Below are 22,039 nucleotides of genomic sequence, written 5' to 3' on the forward strand. Positions count from 1 at the left end.
ATATTTTATTCTCTATGTCAATGTAGCATACTGATCTGCTTTAAAATGTTAATAAAACTGACTTAATATAATTTTTACTTTGGTGTATTATTTGATTAAATAAGCCTATTAACTTACTGTCTTCTCTGACTAGAGTTGCCTGTCCTAGTACATCTATCATAGAGAATCCAAGATCAAGAACTGTTTTAACAGCTGGATCTCTCTGTAGGGGATTGTCTCTTGTTTCTAGAACAGAGAGATGGTTGTCGAAATAACCTCACACAATTATTAAAGGAGTTGTAATGCAACATGATTTTTCTATGTCTTTTTGAGCATTTTCTTTTTTTTGGAATTGGTAAAATATTTACAATAATCTTACTTAATAATGAAATTACAGTAAGCGCATACTTCAGCTACTAATCATAAAATTTTGGTGTCAAAGGTTACTTTTTCAATAGATCAATGTATTTTGATTCTTACTCTAATTTCATATAAAAGTATTAAGAAGGCTTGCTTATGAAAAGTAAGCTACACACTATAAAACTACAACTGAAAGAAAAGCCATTATGTACATAGCCTATACCGCAACAACAGACAGTGACTATGCATCACAGTGAAATAAGATTAAATGCTTTGCTAATAAATACAAGCTATTTATAACTAATTTGTTTTAGAAGGGTTAAAATGTAACTCAGAATTAATCTAATGACAGTTGAAACATTTTTTAAAAAAAATAACCAACCAAGATTAAAGTCACAACCAGAACACTTTATTTTCTCCAGCACCATCTGATAGGATATCTGTAACAAATTCGTTCCTAAAATTAACAGTTGTAGTTGTTTTGTGCCGGTCTTACGTATGTATTTGCGAATATTGCAGACAATTTCAAAAATCTAAAAATTAGGGTTACAGTTACTGTTGGGCTAGGTCACAGTATTTTACTTTTAACTACATAATTTTTATTATATCTCTGATAACACCTACTTTAATAAATACCACCTAAAAATAAATATTTAAACTCCAAAATACTTTATTTAAATCAACAAGATGAACTTAAGAATAATTGCTGATATTTTAGGAATATCTTTAACAAAAATAGAGTATAACCGTACACTGTTGTAACTATCGTAATGAGACTGCGGTTTAACAACTGTGGTAGGTATAATACTAACAATGCTAATGTAGGAAATAAACTCATTATAACTTTAACTACTACAACCTGACAACAAAAGTATACTAGCTCAATATTAACTAAAACTGCACTGATTAAAATGTATACCAGGTCATTATCTTTGTTCAGGTCCTGAACTGCATCTATAAAGGCTTGCCCCATCTGTTGACGTATGAATGCACACTTAGGGAACCATCTGGCATGCTCTACCAGTACATTGTCCTCGTCTTCCCAGTTCCTCAGTCCCCCACCACAGAAGAAGCATCGGGCACAGTCACCATAACCTCAAAAACACAAAAAAATTTAATTTGTAATAAAATAAATAGAGCCTATATGATTTTTTAAAAATCTTGTAAGCTTTAATTGAATCGAATGTCTATAGACCTACTAAGAAAAACTTAAAATATCACAATATATGGCCTGTAGCACAATTTGTAAATAAATTCTTGAGCCAGCTTATGTCAGTAGCTGTGGTTGGGAAATAAGATTTAAACAAATACGACATTGGACTAGGCTTAATAATTTTAATTGCAGTCTAACTAAGACTACTTATAAGCTGTTTCTTAATTTACAATTTCTATAGTCTATTCCTAAATAAAATGTCAATTATATTAAAAATTTAAGAAAGTTATCTCACCAGCATAAAAAAATCCAGCCTCTGCAAGTTCATTAGGAGTCAGATGATGTTCTCTAGGCCACCCGCTGTAAGTCTCAACTCGTTTAATCCGAAGGGCATATTCACTGCGCTTTGGCCTTTCTGTGATGATGCCCAACTCAACATATGTGGGTTTGGATGCTGTGCGAGCACTGGCTGCTACAGGACCCAATTGCTGGTTGCTCTCAGCTAACCTGTTACTTGATCTATCCAATCGCTGAGTAGCCTGGGCTGATCCTGATGTGACTGAGTCTGTCTCATCAGGCGAAGCATTGTTTAAATTAAGGACGGTAGTGACAGTTGGTTGTTCTGGAGATGACTCTATGGAAGACTGACCAGAAATGGGTGCAGCACTTCCAGTTAATAATGACACATTTGTTAAGTTTGTTGTTTCTGAAGGTGAAGCAGCTATGGATGTGTTTTGTTGCCATTCAGATCTCTCTTGATGTGAAGACTGAACTGCATTAGATGATGATGAAGTGACCAGACTAGAATCTGTGTACTCAATGTTTGATGGTATTAGCAAAGATGAAGCAGCTACGTCTGACACTTGAGATGAAAATACAGGCACACTTTGGGACTGTGATGTGACATTAGGTTCTCCTACCCGAACCTGCTGAATATTTACATGTGTAGCACTCTGTGAATGGTTAGAAAACTGTTCAGAGTCTGTATCAACCTGATTATTTACATTATTTTGTACAGATCTGTATGAGGCTAGCTGTATAAATAGTTGGACAAAACTGGCCTTGGGAACAGCTACTGGAATGTTCTCACAGCCAAGACCAGTAACCATGGGGCATTTTGAGCATAATTTCTTGTGGACGATATCAACTGAATCAGAGCACTTGAAGTTATAGGAGGCCCCACAAAAGAAACAGGTAACAGCGTTATCATCTTCTCTACCACTCCCTGAATAAAAAAATCCCTGAGCTGCTAGTGAGTGGGCATAGTGTGGAGCTTTTGGAGGATACTTTGTGAAAGTGGTCAGCCTTATTTTTTCTTGCTTCAACATCTTACTTTAAATCTGCATAGAAAAACATAAATAATAATTTAATAAATATTATAACACTATTCTAGTCACAATGCTATGTACTATGTTGATCTAGACTACATCCTAACTAATAAAAATTTAGGTAGTAGGCCTATGTCACTATTTGTAGATCTAATAAAAAAAAGTATATTATAGACTAGATTCTACTTCTAGATCATTTAAGAGTTATTTTTGGGCTAGAATAAATGAATTATAGGTAATCTATCGCTATAACTTTAGGTACGTAAAATCGCCCGCGGCTAGTCTAGTAAAGTACGAAAATGTTACCTCATTGTCAAGTATATTGTGATATATTTGTGTCAAATATTATAGATAAATGAATAATAAACCTAAATCAATGGCTAAATATATCAATATAGGCAAGAAATTAACTTTAAACACCAGTGTTTGCTAGCAGGATTTGCTATATAAAAAGCGGCCATCTGTAAGTTATAGTGGCTCCCCCTGAATCTTGCGCTATAAGTTTACAATTAAAAAAATAAACAAGATGGCTGTAATAGTAAATCAGCATGGTTGCATCTGTTGGAAACATCGCTAGTCTTTGTTTCTTACTGAAAAGTTTTAATTCAATGGTTTAAAAACAGGTACATAAATGAAACAAGGAAACATTTTTGTATTTTTCAAAACATAAATCGGAATCCTCCTCAAAATGTGAAATAATTATTAATTATCAAAATTTAAGGAGTCACTTGTTTGTCACAATACTAGTCGCGGGCGATTTTATGTACCTAAAACGATAGATTACCGAATTATATTTTCTAAATAGTAAATAGGTCTACAAAATGGCTAAAAAAAATGGCACTATTTTCTAAAATTTAAAATGCCATTGGGACAAATGGAGTCTTCTTTCTTGATTAGATTTATCATTTGATTTATTAATTTTAATTTATTCTAGGTTAAACAATCCTAGAATCTAGATCTAGATCTAGAACTGAGATCTAGATTATCTAGAGTCTAGATCTAGATCTAGAATCTAGAGGTCTAGATCTAATCTAATATAATATAAATATTTAAAATATAGAGCTAGATCTAGATCTAGATTAGTAGATATGGCCTATAGTCTAGCTAGGTCTAGAGTCTAGTACTAGATCTAGATCTAGAATCTAGTAGTGTTTTCTGTTTACAATAGTCAATAGGTCAATAGTAGATCTACATTAAATTAGTAGGCCTAATTAGAATCTAGATCTACACATTGGTCATTGTTTTGATTTTTTTTTTTAAACTACGCCTGCCCTTGCAACTTCCGATCACTTCAAAATTTTTTCGTTTTTTTTTGTTTGTTAATTAAATAAAAATTATAAATTGTATATATAGGCCTATAAAAAAAATATTCCAAACACCCTTGATCCCAACTTCTGACCTGAAGACTCCTATTATAGACTTCCAACCTCAATGTCTGTACTTATATTATACTTATACCTTCAAAACTTTAACAGCTATCCAAAAAAATATATTGTCAATATAGTAGTCTATGTAAACAGTTTAAAGTTAAATTAGCATTTTTTTTATTCACCAGATGAATAAAGGAAACAAAATAAATGTGTTCAAGGTTATTATCATTATTTGGATAACATAATTTCAAAATATCATTTATATTACATTATGGGCCAGTGTGGTGTAGTGGCAGAGAGCTAGACTATTATTAACCCAAAACTCTCTAGAGTTAGAATCCAGTTTCAAGTCAGCAGAATGTCTCAGAGTCAACCCAGCTCTGATGGGTACCTAACTCACGTTGGGTAAACAAAGGCGGCTGGGCATAGTGCTGACCACACTATACCTTCATATGCCGAGGTCTCTGAAGCAGATTAACTCTACGTCATCTGCACCATGTGTCTTTGGCACAAACGTGAACAGATGATGATTTACATTACGGTAGAAATTAAAGAGGTCACAGGGGTCGGCTTGGTCGAGTCGGTAAAGCTCATTGTTGCTAAACCGCAAAAGTCTCGAGTTCGAACCCTCGGGCAGATGAGGCTCCTTAGCTGGGGACAGCCACTCTTCTAGGAGAGACAACTCCAAATCAAACAACTGCTGCCTTGTAGTTTGTTCTTGGTTGGACAAAGGCTATGGAAGCTAATCCAAAAAGAAAAGCAGGCTGAAATCGGAGTCAACGGCCTCAATGGCGCATAACCAGTTGACACGTATCCTTAATTGTGATGGAAGCATGGTCGAGTCGGCAAAGCTCATGGTTGATAAATTCGAAAAAAGTCTCGAGTGCAAACCCTCTGGCAGATAAGGCTCGACCCCTCCCAACACTAAAAATTAAGAAGGAAGAAGAAGAAGAAGAAAGAGGTCACCTGATCCAGTATTTTTCTGAGTTTAGTTGATACAAGCTCTAGCTATCTGTGTCACAGGTTTTCTACATTCTGGACATGTTCTTGTTCCAGCACAGTCTATGCAGATAACCCAGTGGTGACATGGTAAACACAACACTGACTTTTGTCTTTTGTTGCAGATGCGACACATATTTGAAACTGCAGGATGACAAGTTTCTGAAATAAAAATAAATGTGGGTCCTGTATTTTAATTAAAAAAAAAAACAATAGATAAAACAATATTCATACAGCAATATAATTTTAATAATTTTATTTTTTTAATTGTACATCATTAAAATTTGGGTTGTTTTTAGTTATGTTTTAATTTGAAAAATCTCACAAGCAATTTTATTTAACAAATCATATACATAAAAACATTATAAGGCTTACCTACTGGCAAACTGGCAGAAAACTTCCTCAAAGCATCTTTAACTGGACTCGCTGTATTCTAAAAATAATCTTATGTTAATAAATACATCCAGAGTATTTTAAAACACTGTATTGTTGTCTAAACTAAAGAGGATAAAATAATGAAGGTATTTTACTTACGGACTGTACTTCGGAGGGATGATGTCGGGTTATTTGCTGTACGTCTTGTACGAATGAATCTGACATTCTTATATTGACATAGTCGCAGTTTGGTGCAAGTTTAGCATGCTCAACATACGGATTAGCTGTTTCACGCCAGTGACGTATTGATTTATTACAATAGAAACAGATCATATTGTCCTCTAGCTCTGTGAATATAAGTAGTTTCAAAATTTCAAAATGAATAATTATTTGGTGTTGTTTTATAGTGGTTTATGCACATATCAGACATTTATAAGCTTGATGCATAGAGTTCTTTATTTTCTTTTCCAATAAATTTTAAAATTATGTTATTTCGTAGTTATGAAACAATATCATATGAATTAAATAATTAAAATAGTATATTACCTAAAACTTTAATGAACAAAGTTTGTCAGAATATATTTAAATTGAACAATGAATATTGTAAACTTAAATGCTTAAATTAAATGAGATTTGAATTTTTTAAAAATCTGTATGCATAGACTACACAGCGTTATGCCAAATAAAGTTGTGTCAACCTATATGAATAATAATTGTGCAAATAACTGTGCATGATATCAGCGTTCACAAATTTAACGCCATGTAATAAAATGTCCTTAAAATATTTTTTTTGTAAATATACATAATCACAATTAATTAATATTGCCCAATATATTATAGTAGCCCTAAACGCTATGCATGCATAAGTTTTAGCAATCAATACAAATTTTTAACTCACGAGCATAAATAAATCCTGCATCTGCAAATTCTTTTGACCTCCTCTTGAGCATTTCGGAAGGAGAAAAAAAACTGCTAAGCCTCTGAGACATTTGAGTAAAATCAGGGTTACAAGGATTCCAGACTGTTATCTTAAGATGAGATCCACAGGGAACTACTTCTGTAGATTTTTTATTACCTGTATCTGAACTAGACAATGGAGCTGTCCCATGTTGATATGTTTTAACTATCTGTGCTGTGTCTTCAAGTGTTTCTCTTATCCTGAGGTCAACGTGCTTATTAAAATTAAATGGAATATTTTCACAGTCTGCTTTTGTCACCATGGGACAATGAGGTGATGTAGATCTATGATGATCGTGGATTCTTTCATCAGCAGAGAAAACTTTGCGGCAAAAGCAACACTTCAAATTGTGTACGCTGCCATTGTCTAAATACACAAATCCTTCTGAAGCCAAATGGCTAGGGAATATTTTAAAGTTTTCTGGATAGTTTTTGAATGTTGCTAGTCTATATTTCTCTTTCTTACATTTTTTCCATGGTAAATCTCTCAAAAATGTATGTGCCATAATTTCTATTTTTAAAAAAAAACAATATTTATGTTATGGTTTAATAGCGTTCAATTTAAATTTAATCTAAAGTTAAATTGATACTAATTATAAAAAATGCTTTTAAAAAATACTATGTAGGTTTTTTATAACTTATTTTTATATAAATAGGCATCAATCTATAGAATCTACCTTTAAAAAATAAAATTCTATTTAATGACTTTAACAAAGTTTAAATTTGGAATATTAAACAAGGTCCTGTATTAAAGTCTTTGAAACAATATTAAGTTAGCATTTGGAAAATGTCATTGCAATATGAATATTGAATGTTAATTATTCATATACCTAATTAGTACATTATTAATATTATAATGATTAAAATAATATATAATATATATATATATTTTCATATATGGGCCTATAGCCTATGTATAAATATACATGACCTTTTTCTGCACTCACTGCTCCCCTACCTTGAAAACACCACTGATATATATCTATCAGATATATATATACATAGTAATATATAGTAATATATATATAGAGAGAGAGATATTCATTATATAAATAATTATATATATAAATGTATATATGTAAATATTTATATATATATCTATATATATATATATATATATATATATATATATATATATATATATATATATATATATATATATATATAGCCTATATATATATATAGCCTATATATATATATATATAGCATATATATATATATATAGCCTATATATATATATATAGCCTATATATATATAGCCTATATATATATATATATATATATATATATATATATATATATATATATATATATATATAGGCCCTATATGTTGGCATATAGACTATATAATATAGAGTTATGTTAGTCTATTAGTTAATATAATACATATTACATATTTTATAGGACATATTTCTAGGTCTAGTCTCTATCTAGATTCTTGTCTAGATTATGCCTCGATCAGTAGGCCTATAGTATAAGTATACTGAACAATTTAAGGGGTGTGGGGAAATTGCGAGACGCGAAAAGCGAAATGGCGAGGCGGGAAAACGCGAGAAGGGCGCGAAAACGGTCGGTCACGTGACTTTTTTGTCTCGCATTTTACCACAAGCCGATACTTACGCTGGGTAGTGTTGAAATGCGAAGATTTCTGCGAAAAATTTACCGCACCCGATATTCAGTGGTATTTGGTCCAGACTTCAAAGACTTCCGATTTTTCCGTCGCTAGACATACTGATGATTTGTCAACTCCCCCCCATCTTTTGTGTCGACTTAGAATTCCACCTTGTTCGAAACCGACGGAAATACCGCCGACGATAGATCAACTCCTGTCTTTTGTGTGGAACGCCGAGGCCGCCTGAATTACCGTCTTTGAAGATCGCCGTGCCGCCGCAAACATATTTTCTATTGTTGCATAGAAATTTTGTATTATAGCCGCCGCCTACGATTTTTTTCTAGCTTTTTTTTACCATATAAATCTAAGCACAAGGAAATGCCTACATCATTTGGATACAACTATTCTGGAAGTAAGAACTACTTACTGTGTGTTTTCTCTTCCAATGTTCCTTTACACTAATTTATATTAGATTTTATATCACGGTTGTGACTTTTCCGAATTTTCCCATAAATGTTATATTATTATTTATTAATTAATTGTAAATATATATAAAAATTTATTATTTATTATTTCCATAAATAAGTCAGAAAAATAACATCAAATTAAGTATGCGATTACTGCCCTATGTGAAGGTGAGGACTAGATTAACCCTCCATTATGTGTTGCTTATTCCTAAGCTTTTATGAACTCTCAATGCCCCCAGTTTTTTTTCTCTTACTTACTGTTTGGGGAAAAAATAAAGTGACGTCACCGATATTATCAGTTGCTCGTGCTATATCGTAAGCTATGGGCCTACTTCAAATATTTTTAAAACCAAGTTGAACTTATCTGAATTTTTTGGTTTTGGTGGTGGTGTTATTTTGGGGTCTTCCATAAATGACTTATTGCAAGTACAAAAATCCATAAATAGATGTTGCAAAATATCTCTCCTGCTGACAAGATTATACCAATTCACAATGACACAGCTCACGTTTGTATAAACATGAGCGGGCTAGATTTTTAAATTAATGCTGACTGAGACGGGATTTTCCTCTCGCTAACAAGAGCGGGCGATGACAGTAGCACAGCAACGATGTTAGGATTTTTAAATAGATAGATATAGATATAGATCTATCTATCTTCTTAGTATCTAGATAAAAAATAACAACATACAACACTCGTGTTAAAGGGTATGGCTAAATGCTTGTTTATTTTTAAACAAAAAAATAATTTAAATAAATAAAGATGGGAAAAAAAAGAAAAAAACTTTTTTCGCAAAAAGTGTCTCGCTATTTACCCTTAATTCCGCAGGTATGTCTCGCATTACCTTCTCGCATTTTCCCGCCTCGCCATTTCGCTTTTCGCGTCTCGCAATTTCCCCACACCCCAATTTAAGTGACTTGTACTCTCCTCTTCTAGATTCCTATATACTATATAAAATACAGATATATAGGACATTATAGAGCAAGAATAAGTCCTAGAATAGACTAAAGTCCATATCTGTGAAAGTTTTTAAGGGTAATCTATCGTTTTAGCGTAATCAATTCGGCTGCAATAGTAATGTGCGGGAGAGGTAGCTGATGAATATATTTGTTTAAATAAGTTTATTTAAGTCAAATTTTACAAAATATCACAGATAATTGATTTAAAATAACAAACAGTGACCAAAACAATTTAAATAACATGAAACTAACTTTAAACTAGGTGTTTGAGATAAATATTAGTAGAAAAAAAACAGCGGCCATCTTTCCAAATAAAATTTAGAGTAGTTTCCCTGGATAAAAATGTCTATTCGTATGTATATTGTGTTGACTTTTTTGTTTAATATACATACCTGTCTTGTTTAATATAAGTAATACAGAGGGCCGTCTTCTTATCTTTAATTTCATTTTCAAGTGAAATGAAGGCTATGTATGTATGTACATCCAAGATCTCAAAAAATTTTGGGAGGTCCAACATTTACTAAACCCTTTTGTACTGATTAGGGGTCGTCCATAAATGACGTCAGAATCGTAGGGGGGAGGGGGGTCGGTAATTTTGTGACGATGTGTGATGACGGGGAGGGGGGGGGGGTTCAGATGGTGCTACGTCACACTTTTGCTTTATAGATAAGAAATGTTAGAAAACGAATTTTAGACATTATTTAGCTTTTTAAAAAACAGTTTTAATAAATTATAATAGGAATTGATTAAAATACTATATTTTGACATATTTCAGACAAGATTTTGGAAAAATATCGATGTTTTAAAAAAAAATCAACTGCAATTTTGAGGGGGGTGGGGGGGTTGTAGGCTGATGTGTGACGTCATTTTAGGGGGGGGGGGTCTGACTTTTTGTGACGACGTGTGACGGAGGGGAGGGGGTGAGGTAAAAATCGTATTAAAAAAGCGTGACGTCATTTATGGATGACCCCTTAACTTGTCAATTATTAGGTCGTCCATATTCCTCATAAATGACGTTGGACTCAAAATATGGGACGGTGTAAAATATTTTTTTCAAAAATGATGAAGAATATATTCGTTTTCGTTAGAAATTGTGATTAAGGGTTCGGGTATAGTAGAACTGCGATATGATATTAAATCATCATTTTGCTTTTAGTAACTATTGGGTGAGAGGGAAATTGTCGGGAAAAGTATGACGTCATTTATGGGCGATCCATTTAATTAAGCCTAGTTGTTTATTTTGTCTGTAGACATTAGTCTTAGGCCTACACTTTTTCTGAATTAAGATTATTGTGTTTTTTAAAATAGGTTCAAATTTTAATTAGTTACATTTGAATACCACATGGTTTGTTGTTTTTTTTTCTTTGCCTTCTGCTGTCATCAGTTTTTGATTTCTTCAGTAGTCAATGTTTACCCCTCCCCACTATCCATTATTACCAAAAAAAAACACCCACTATATGTGTCATAGCGTAGATATATAGAATTAGACTAGACGAGTAGAGGTTACTAAGGACGGTACGAACTTGACGGTAGACGATTTGGTGCGAGAGTATTGTGCGCGTGTTCAATAAAATATGTGTGGCGTGAGTGTGACGTGAGCATGGTGCGACAATGTACCGATGACGTAAGACGCAGCAGTGAAGTTAGTTGGGGTTAGATATAGTAGAAGACGGATGTATTATTTGATATTGTGAAAATGATCTATAAGTGTGTGTTAATTAAGTTCATGTTATTTCATAAACTAAGATGTTGACATTGTTAATTAGTGTCTGCGGAACATAAGAGTGATTCCCGTCCTCCTCACGAGTATAATAGTTGCCGTATGAATAGTAGTAGATCAGAATATATTGAGATTATATATAAATCGCCCATCACAATATAGTGATATCCCACTCTAGAAAAAAAAACTAGATCAACGTATAGTTCGTAGGAAAATTAGAATCTATCACTTATTCGTCTGTTAAAAAAAAAAGAAATACGTCATTTTTCTCAACCACGCCGTTTCATCCCCCACTAAGCACAACGTCACAAAGTTCGCGGCGCGCGTGACGTCATTTGTCATTAGGCTAATGTTTAAGAAAGATACCGCGTAATTAAAAGAAAATCAAAACAGGCCCTAAATCACTATGGCGATGAGACTTTAACGACGTTTAGCCTGACGAATAGATCTAAATAACTTTAGTTCGGTGAATTATATTGGTGTTTAATTTATTACAGTGGCATGATGTTCTCCCTCTACTATACAAATTCACGTGCTTTTAATTTCTGCAACCTGCTGCCCTGAGACGTTCGGCTCTAAAATGCCCGTGACACAGCGGCTTCGGTAAATGCATTTAGGCTCCCGGTCCCACCTATAAACGTCTGTCCATTAAGCTCCACGCAAAACGTGTGATTAATATGTGGACATGCGCTAGTGGTGGTGTCAACAGGGGCCAAGCTCAGGTCTTAAAGGTGCTCCGCACTTCATAAAAGACAAAATTGATGTTCAGATATCGTCGGACTCTGGCGTTTTGCCGACGGCCGTACTCCTAATGCACAGTCTTAGAGGCTGTCCACTGCTAACACTATTTTATGTTAAATTCAAGCCTATACTGAGCTGTGGCTTTACATTAGCTCAGTGGCGTAGCGAGGTCGAGTGTCACCCGGTGCGGCACTTAATGGTGTCACCCCCCAGATGCGACAAACTTTCAATTTTCGATTTGTCCCATTTTACCTGCTAGTCAATAATTGTCGAATATTGTTGACAGGAGCTACTTGGTTTGAGCCTTGTTGTCAGAAGTTATTTCATTTGGAGTCAATATAGTGCAGCCTATTTTCGTCGGTAGGCATTTAGTGGCAGGTCCTTTTTGGCGGGGATGATGTGCTGAGGTTGTTTAACACCGCTTAGTACAACATGCATGCAATAGTTATGAACAAATGTATGCATGAAAACGAACGCTTTATGTTCCCCATTTTTCACTGAGCACAACTTTATAGAAGATTCCAAAATAGACGTCACGCATCCCCCCCCCCCCCCCGACCACCCTGCGTAAGTTGACGTCACATTAGCATTGCATATGTGACATCGTTTATGGGCAACCCCATATAACTCATTTTGGGTATTTGGTATCAACATTTTGACAACAAAGGTTATTCAAAATGTATATAGGACTTGACATCTACCATAAATGACATCGTACACTTAAGGGGTGGAGTGACTGGTTTTGAGACGACGTTTTACGCGGGAAGTGGGAGGGGTAAGAAACGTGAAACGTTGTGTATTTCGCCTAATACAAAAATGCTAAAAATATTTTTCATTAGAATTATGGCTTGACTTTGTAATAGACAGGGCAAAAAGGTAATTTTCGACATTACGACTATTTCGTGACGGCAAAAATGGGGGTGGGGGGGGGTTAAGGTGAAGAGAGGTCAAAAACGGGACGTCATTTGTGATTAAATCACTAATTAAAGGAAAAAAGCATGAAAATATTAAATGAAAATAGGAAACAAACAATAACACAAACAATAAGAATGAACTCAAACTAATATTTAAATAAACATTAGATATGTAGTGGTAGCTCTATAAAAATAGGGAGTATCTTAATGTATAAAAATTGCATCTCATATATCATAATAATAATTATAGAACTGATGTTTATTGTCAGTCAATTAAATTGTTTAAAGGGCAGAATTTTAAAAAAAAACGCATGCTTTGTATTTAAACACAAGACTAACCTATTTAACAGCAAACATCAATACATTTCCATACAAATAGAAATTAAAGGGAAATGACTCAAAATAATATTTTCTTAAGATGGCCGCTGTTTTTAATAGCAAATTTAGTATCTGTAACATCGTTGTTAAACTTTAATTTCCTGACATTTTTATTGATTTAAACCTTAAATGTGGTTTAATATTCAATTATCTTTAGTATTTTAGTAAAATATGCAAAAATATATCCATATTTAAGCCATATTTATTAGTTACCTTATCCCTACATTACTAGTGACGGCCGAATTGATTACGCTAAAGCGATAGATTACCGTTTTTAAGTATGAATTGCCTATAAAAAATTATTTGGAATAAGGTTGATATTATTATTATTATTTATTCATATTCTTAGATCTAGATCTAGATTCTAGGTTAGGCTAGAGGCTATAATAAAAATATCATTAAAAAATAAAATAAAATAAAAATAGGCCTACCTACGCTAGGCCTATAGACTATAGTATAATAATACTCATTTACTACTTATTATTATTACATGGCCTATGGCCTATGCTTATATTTAAAATTATACTTACTACTTACTATAGACTATATTATAGTGAATTTATATAGACTATAGACTGCTATAGTCTATAATCTATAATAGTCTAAAGTCTATAGCTATACTTATCAAAAAGGCCTAAAAGAAACTAATTAATAATTTGCCTAGATCTGATCTAGGCCAAATATTTTTTTTTGTTTTAAAACTGAATTCAGTAATTTTAATTTAGTACTAAATTGCAAGATCTAGATTTAGATCTAGAATAGATCTAGTCACTAGAGGAGTCTTGTCCCTATTTGTGATGATTAGTGATTACCATTAAAAATAAAATAACTTTTTGAAATAAACTCACCTCAATAAATTCTGGAATAACTTAACTAGAATCTAGCTAGTCTGATCTAGATATAGATCTAAATCTAATCTAGATCTAGAAGAGGGAAGAAAAAGGATTTTCCCAGATAAATCACAGGCAAATACAGGGAATTCCCCTTTCCCATATTGCCATACTCTAACATAGTCACAGTGGCGTGCAGAGGGGGTGGGGGGAGGGGCAGGCCCAGGGCATCCACTCCAGGTGGGGCATCCATCGGAGGGTTTTTTTTTTTTTTTTATTAAAAAAATTAATGCTGATTGATTTATTAATTTGTCAATCTCTTATCTCACCTATATTAAATACGCAATCGTTTATCCCTCGTTTTGACATTATACAGTTCGTATCGCAAAAATTACATAGAAAAAGCGGGCATCACTGAAGAGTAGTCCCAGGGTAGTGGTAGTCATTGATATTCCTATAATAAATAAGTCTTTATAAAAATGTAGGGGCATAGAGAGTCTCCAGAGCAAGCACAGCAAAGATACAGACCTTCATGGACAGATGCCTTAGACAGATATTGAAATTGAGATGGCAGGACAAAGTGCCGAACATAGAATTATGGAGGAAAGCTAGGCGGGAGCCTATGGGTGTGCAAATAAGAAGAAGGAAGTGGCGCTGGGTGGGTCACACACGCTGCGAAAGGCTCACCCAAATGTTACACTCCAAGCGCTTGAGTGGAACCCCCTGGGAAAGCGGAAGTGAGGGCGCCCAAGACAGACCTGGAGGCGGAGTGAAGAACTGAAGCCAACAGGGATGTCTTGGGAGATGACAAAATTAATAACCGGGGATCGGAAGAAATGGAAGGAAATGGTGGAGGCCCTATTTTCCACAAGAAGCAAAGAGGACTAAGTAAAGGGGCATCTTTTAGAGTAGTTTTGTCCATATAATTCCTTTAAACTATAGGGGCATCTTTAAAATAATTATGCCCGTATTCTTTATACTAATTTTCAAAGACATCCGTAAAGTAATTATATCTACATTTATTTTTATAGACTGTAGGTGCATCTTTTTAAAGTAATTATTCGTATATCCATTATATTATATTTTAAGGGCATCCAGTAATATGCCCACTTCGCTTTAAAATACATTTTAAAGGCATCCATATAGTAAGTATGCCCATTGTCATTTTATATATTGTAACAGTATCTCGAAAGTAATTATGCTTATATATAACATTCGAAGTGCATCCATTCAGTAATTATACACATCATCATTGTGGCTCTTTTTTGGGAACATTTCAACGTTTTTATCTACATGCTCATATAAAACATTTTAAGTGCATCCAAAGCAGAGGCGTAGCGACCCTTCCCGGCGCCCGGGGAAAAACTTTCAATTTGGCGCCCCCTCGGGAGCAAATTTTCAATTTGCACCCCCCTCAAACTTTCGATTTGCACCCCCCCTCAAACTTTCGATTTATAATGCAAAAATGCAGCTAGAATGACATTTTAATTTGTTTTTAAAACCCATTTTGGCGCCCCCTAAGATCGGCGCCCGGGGACATATGTACCCCCCTGCCCCCCCATCGCTACGCCTCTGATCCAAAGGGAATTATGCCCATATTACTATTACACATTTTTGAGGCGCCTTTCGTGCAATACGTGGACAATTGTAGTGTAATAACGCCCATACAGTTTTTGTTAAAATTGTAGGGGCATCCCTTAGAATTTATTCCTTTTCATGCATATGAGCATAGTTAAGAATAAGAGTGCCCATATTGTTTTTGATAAACTGTAAGGACAAACTCAAGAATAAGCATCAACATATTGTTTTCGATACAATGTATTGGTATCGTTCAGAATAATTGTGCCCTTTATTATTATTATGAATAGTAGGGGCATGCTTTAAGAAGTGTTAAAGTAAAAGTATTTTGATTCTTAGTAGATCTAACTGTAAAGTTATTGGGGGCACATTATAGAGTCATTTTTATTTCAATTAATAGTAGAGTAGTTGAGCCCATATTGATTAACTGCAATGTTGGGGTGGGTATGGTGTGGGAGGGGGGGGGGGGACGGGACACGTCCTAAGTTGTAGGGACGGTCTGACATAGCACACCGACCGATGTAGAAGTTTTTTTTTTAAAGGTTGTAAGGTGTGGTAGGGCTGGCAGCTTTAGCCAACCAAGGTTCACGTCGAGGCTCAAACAGTTTGAGAGTGTTTAGCATCACAACTCCTTGAAGCATTGACCTTTTGACCGACTAGTTTAGAGATACAAATGTGAAACATCTCGAGTTCAATGCACACGCTCACCTGTATCAATTACCCTGTATAAATTCTCGTGCAGGCCGAGAGAGAAGCAGCCAGTGTTTTCTCCACACTTTTTCTCCGAGGGGGGGGGGGAGCGGTAGACTTTCTTGGGGGGGGGGGGGGGGCGGACACTGTTAAATGTAAATATTTTCTATATGTGACTAGGGTAGGCCTAGCCACTAGTTACAAATCTGATAACGAACGAGAAGCCGAGACGCAGTATTGCAGTCTGACGCAACCGATAACAGGTGGCTTATTGAAGTCGGACTGATAACAATCTCAAAGCCAACGCGTGCTATTTTGGGAAACGGTACGAAGAGAGTTAGAAGGCCTGTCAACTTTGATCGATAGGACGCAGATGTTATTTCACGGATTGTACGCTAGAACTGCGTAACTAGTGGTCGGAGACATCGAGTACAAGTATCGATTACGGAGGAATACAAGTATGCAGACGAGTACGGATACAAGGCATAAATAGGAGGGGACGACTGAAATCGCTCTCTTACCGCTCTTTCCGTTTCATCGCTTGCTTTAGATCAGTCAGTCTGTGTGACATACTCAAGATGGTTATATTGTGTTAAGAAGGACAATAGACATGTGGATTCAGTTATATGAAGCCTAGTGAGGACTGTTAGGGGGTCAGTTGATTCAGACTATTATTGTGAAACATTTCTGTTGATTCATTGTGTTATATTGAAGCATTTCTTGATTCATGTAATAAAAGGATCAATAGCGAACCTGCATCTTCGAGTCTTTCTACTGTAGTCGATGTTGTGTAGCATGAGTGGTTCAACTCGTTACAATTGGCGTTGTCGGGCAGGATAGACTCGGGGAAGGTCACATTTGGCGTTGCGAACAGGAAAGATGCAACTAGCCTAGGTCACATTTGGCGTCGTCGAGCAGGATGAATTCAACTAGACTTGCCGTTTTAGGCACCCATAGTCAACCTTGTGCATAACTGTGTTTTGTGTGTATGTGAATTCGGACATTCAGGAACTGTGAAAATCGAGGAAAATTTTTTCATATACACACGGTAAGAAAGAACTCTTTTGTTTTACTTACGGAATAAAATGTCTACTCTGGACGAGAAGCAGACCCATATAGTGGTCCTACCCAGAGAGTCCCACATTAACAAATTTTACGGGGACGGTGATCCCACTTTAACCAACAGGTTCAGTGAAGAGGTCAAAGCGGCCTGGGCCTCGAGAGGCATGTCACCAGAGGAAAGATTAAGACTGCTGATGGGCAGCATAGGAGAGACGGTTAGGGCAGAGGTCAAATGCCACGATAAAACCATCCAATCAGATCCTGATAAGGTGCTGGATCTGATTATGGAGACCTTTGGGGAGAGACGGTCGGGATCGCAACTGTTAGCAGGGTTCGTAGGCTTGAGGCAGAGATTGGCGGAGAGTGTGATGGAGTACTCACACCGGATGAATAGGGCCTTTGATTCGGTAAAGGTCAAAACACCGGACATTGACGTACGCCTACTGAGGGACCATTTCATTGAGGGGCTGGCAACCCCGATCCTAAGAAGAGAGTTGAAAGAGGAGGTCCACAAAGAACCGCAGTTGACCTTCCTTCAGGTCAGGAACTCAGCGATCCGCAGGTCCGAGGATGAGGACCAATCGAACTGTTCGGTGGACAAAGTCTCTGTGCCTGAACAGAGACAATCCCCACCCACAGGGGCCGACACGATGGAGACCATGATGGCTCAACTGTTGGCCCACCTAGATAAGGTTGACCAACGTTTGGAGAGGTTAGAAAGCAGGTCAACAGCTGAGAATCGGGAAAAGAACGGGACAAAACAGGGACGGGTTGGACGGCCGCGTAAAGCTGAACCCAGACAAATGCTGCTTTGGTCTGAAATCGGTACATTTTTTGGGTTACGTGATTTCGTCGGATGGCATCGCCACTGACCCAGATAAAATTGCAGCTGTTAAAGAATGGAAACAACCAACAACTACGGTAGAGGTCAGGTCATTCTTGGGCTTTGCTTCCTATTATAGAAAATTTGTGCCGGGTTTTGCAAAAATTGCCGCACCATTGCATGACTTGGTAAACAAAATGACAAAGAAACACAGTAAGGAGAAAAAGAAAGGTAAAACACAACTGATAGGTGAATTATGGACTGATGAATGCCTGAACTCGTTTAAGCTATTGAAAAAGGCTTTGACAGAGGCGCCGATATTAGGATACGCAGACTTTGACAAACCATTTCGGCTAGAAATTGACGCCAGCTCTAAAGGTCTGGGAGCTGTGCTATCACAACAACAAAAGCAAGGTTTCAGGGTTATTGCGTATGCCAGTCGAGCTCTGAAGGAATCAGAGAAGAACATGACAAATTACAGCGCCATGAAACTAGAACTTTTGACATTAAAATGGGCTGTGACTGAGAAATTCAGGGACTATCTATTAGGTGCTAAATGTGTGGTATACACTGACAATAACCCCTTGAGTCACCTAAAGACAGCAAAGTTGGGATCCATCGAACAGCGATGGGCAGCAGAATTGGCACTCTTTGACCTAGAGATAAAGTATCGCCCGGGGCGGTCCAATGGCAATGCGGACGCCTTATCAAGGAATCCTTACGAGAGACCGGGTGATGAGGAAGAAACACTGACAGGAATATGTGAGGTCAGAGCGTCAACAGATATCCCTCATGGGGTACAAGTGATGCAGAACGGGCAGACCGGGGTGGAGCACATATCCACGGAACCCGGACATATGGACAATAGTGATTTTAATTGCCTTAATCACCAAAAGATAAGAGATGCCCAGAGAACGGATAGTGGCTTACAACCGCTATTGAAATACGTCCAGGAACAAAAATTCCCAGGAAGAAGGGAAAGAGAACAATTTGGTCGAGAAACAAAGAAAATACTGAGTCAGTGGGACCGTCTCAGTATAGAGGATGGTGTTCTCATGCGGAGAATTCATGACCAAATTGATGGGACAATACTCCAGGTGGTGGTGCCTGGACAGTTAAGAGAAGAAGTGCTAAGGTTGGCACATGACAGGGCAGGACACCAGGGTCAGGACAGGACGCACAAAATATTACGACGGAGGTGTTACTGGCCCAATATGGAAATGGAGGTCAAACGCCATTGTGAGGCTTGTGTGAGGTGTCAGCATGCGAAAATGCCAGTTGTCAAAATGAGACAGCCATCAGGACACCTACTAGCGACAAAACCACTAGAGATTGTGGCTATGGACTTTACGTCGTTGGAGCAATCATCGGATGGGACGGAACATGTGTTGGTAATGACTGATGTATTCACCAAATGGACGGTGGCGGTGCCCACGCGAGATCAGACCGCCAAAACAGTGGCAAAGGTCTTAATAGAACATTGGTTCATCAAATATGGCATACCAAGACAATTGCATTCTGACCAAGGAAGGGCTTTCGAGTCAGAAGTAATTAACCAACTGTGCAGCCACTACGGGATCAACAAATCTAGAACAACCACATTTAATCCGAAAGGAAACGGACAGTGTGAACGGTTCAACCGCAGCATGCATGATTTGCTGCGTACGCTAGAACCTGAACAGAAAAAACGTTGGCCTGATTTTCTCCCAGAGTTGGTATATCTATACAACTGCACACCCCATGCCACAACCGGCTTTACGCCATACATGTTGCTGTTCGGACGGGAGGCTCGACTCCCTCTTGATTTGTTCTTAGGAAAAAAGGAGAGTATGACTGGCTCATACACCGCACTGGAATATGTGAATGAACATATGAGAAGAATTAGAGAAATGTACAGGGTAGTACAGGAAAGACTGGAACATGAAGCACGGCGAAGGGAACCGCCGGTACAGACAAAGGACCCGCCACTCAAACTGAATGACAGGGTATTACTGCGTAGCCACCCGTTAGGCAGAAACAAAATCCACGATCTCTGGGGACAGGAGATATGGCAAGTCGTGGAGATGCCTAAAGTAGCAGGTGGCCCCTTTAAGATAAGACCCATCGATCACGCCAAACCGGATCGGTGGGCGAATATTGCTCAATTAAAGAAATATTGGAATAGGCAAGAAGAGCAGTTACACACAAGGAAATCCAAGACAATTAGGGAACCGGAAACTATAACGGAAATTCACATACCCATCCCGGAACCATATCACCATCATCAGAACAACCGCGATACACAAGTGGAGGATAACGGCAACAAAGAGGATCCCGTTCCTTCCAGAAGCAGAGAGACAGTAGACCATCAGATAAGTGGTCCGCGGAGAAGTTTGAGGAACAGAAGGAAGACGAAATTTTTTGTCAGCAACCATCAAGTCTTTCTTGGTCGCGCTGGTATGAGAACAGACTGTTCAAAAAAAAGCTATAAAAGTGAACTGGTGAAGGCACCAAACGAAAAGGGTGGATGTGAATTCTAGAACTGTTTTGTGTCTCAGGAAGACGATGTAGACACAGTTGAGATGTGAAATAGGTATAACTGTCAATCGTATACGAATGGGACGTCGTGGACAGTGAGTGGAACAATAAAATTTTTTTACGATTATGCGATTGACTCTGGAGGAGTGCACCTGCCAGGCGTTGTTTGTGGTTGAAAACACACAAAAAAAGGCAGGGGTGGATGTGACTAGGGTAGGCCTAGCCACTAGTTACAAATCTGATAACGAACGAGAAGCCGAGACGCAGTATTGCAGTCTGACGCAACCGATAACAGGTGGCTTATTGAAGTCGGACTGATAACAATCTCAAAGCCAACGCGTGCTATTTTGGGAAACGGTACGAAGAGAGTTAGAAGGCCTGTCAACTTTGATCGATAGGACGCAGATGTTATTTCACGGATTGTACGCTAGAACTGCGTAACTAGTGGTCGGAGACATCGAGTACAAGTATCGATTACGGAGGAATACAAGTATGCAGACGAGTACGGATACAAGGCATAAATAGGAGGGGACGACTGAAATCGCTCTCTTACCGCTCTTTCCGTTTCATCGCTTGCTTTAGATCAGTCAGTCTGTGTGACATACTCAAGATGGTTATATTGTGTTAAGAAGGACAATAGACATGTGGATTCAGTTATATGAAGCCTAGTGAGGACTGTTAGGGGGTCAGTTGATTCAGACTATTATTGTGAAACATTTCTGTTGATTCATTGTGTTATATTGAAGCATTTCTTGATTCATGTAATAAAAGGATCAATAGCGAACCTGCATCTTCGAGTCTTTCTACTGTAGTCGATGTTGTGTAGCATGAGTGGTTCAACTCGTTACAATTGGCGTTGTCGGGCAGGATAGACTCGGGGAAGGTCACATTTGGCGTTGCGAACAGGAAAGATGCAACTAGCCTAGGTCACATATATAAATTCCAATTCGTTCGGGTGGGGGGAGACGATAGACTTTTTTGTTGGGGGGGGGGGGGGGGGGCGAAGTGAGGTCCCGTGAGGTAATACAAAAACCGATGACACTCTTTTTTAGGGCATGGCATACAGCCCCCCCCCCCCCCCCCCCCCCCCACGATATGTACCCAACTATTTTCCCGCCACGAAGTTCTACCCATTAATGATTCTCTATTTGTATTTCTAATTAAGCTTTATTAATATATACATACATACACACACACACACACACATATATATATATATATATATATAT

At 37.1% G+C, this 22,039-nt stretch overlaps 2 protein-coding genes across 2 annotated transcripts in view; both read right to left on the minus strand.

The window, feature by feature from the left end:
• The window catches only part of LOC131935460 (uncharacterized), a 114,718-nt gene that overhangs the window by 2,465 nt on the left and 90,214 nt on the right, over positions 1-22,039 (minus strand). The window contains exons 2-5 of the mRNA XM_059291854.1: positions 1,788-2,832; positions 1,259-1,434; positions 722-779; positions 118-225 (exon numbers count right to left, since the gene is read on the minus strand). Of these exons, the coding sequence (XP_059147837.1) occupies positions 118-225; positions 722-779; positions 1,259-1,434; positions 1,788-2,820 (1,375 nt within the window). The 5' untranslated portion in view covers positions 2,821-2,832. The remainder of the gene's footprint in view (positions 1-117; positions 226-721; positions 780-1,258; positions 1,435-1,787; positions 2,833-22,039) is intronic.
• On the minus strand, positions 5,179-7,299 carry LOC131935461 (baculoviral IAP repeat-containing protein 7-B). Its single transcript, XM_059291855.1, has 4 exons — positions 6,463-7,299; positions 5,724-5,911; positions 5,565-5,622; positions 5,179-5,351 (listed from the first exon to the last, which is right to left on the minus strand). Exons 1-4 carry the CDS (start codon positions 7,025-7,027, stop codon positions 5,179-5,181), a joined length of 984 nt encoding a protein of 327 aa, XP_059147838.1. The 5' UTR covers positions 7,028-7,299.

This window comes from Physella acuta, unplaced genomic scaffold, assembly GCF_028476545.2.
Source record: "Physella acuta isolate Inbredline_101_S28 unplaced genomic scaffold, ASM2847654v3 ptg000145l, whole genome shotgun sequence".
Taxonomy (NCBI): Eukaryota; Metazoa; Mollusca; class Gastropoda; family Physidae; genus Physella; species Physella acuta.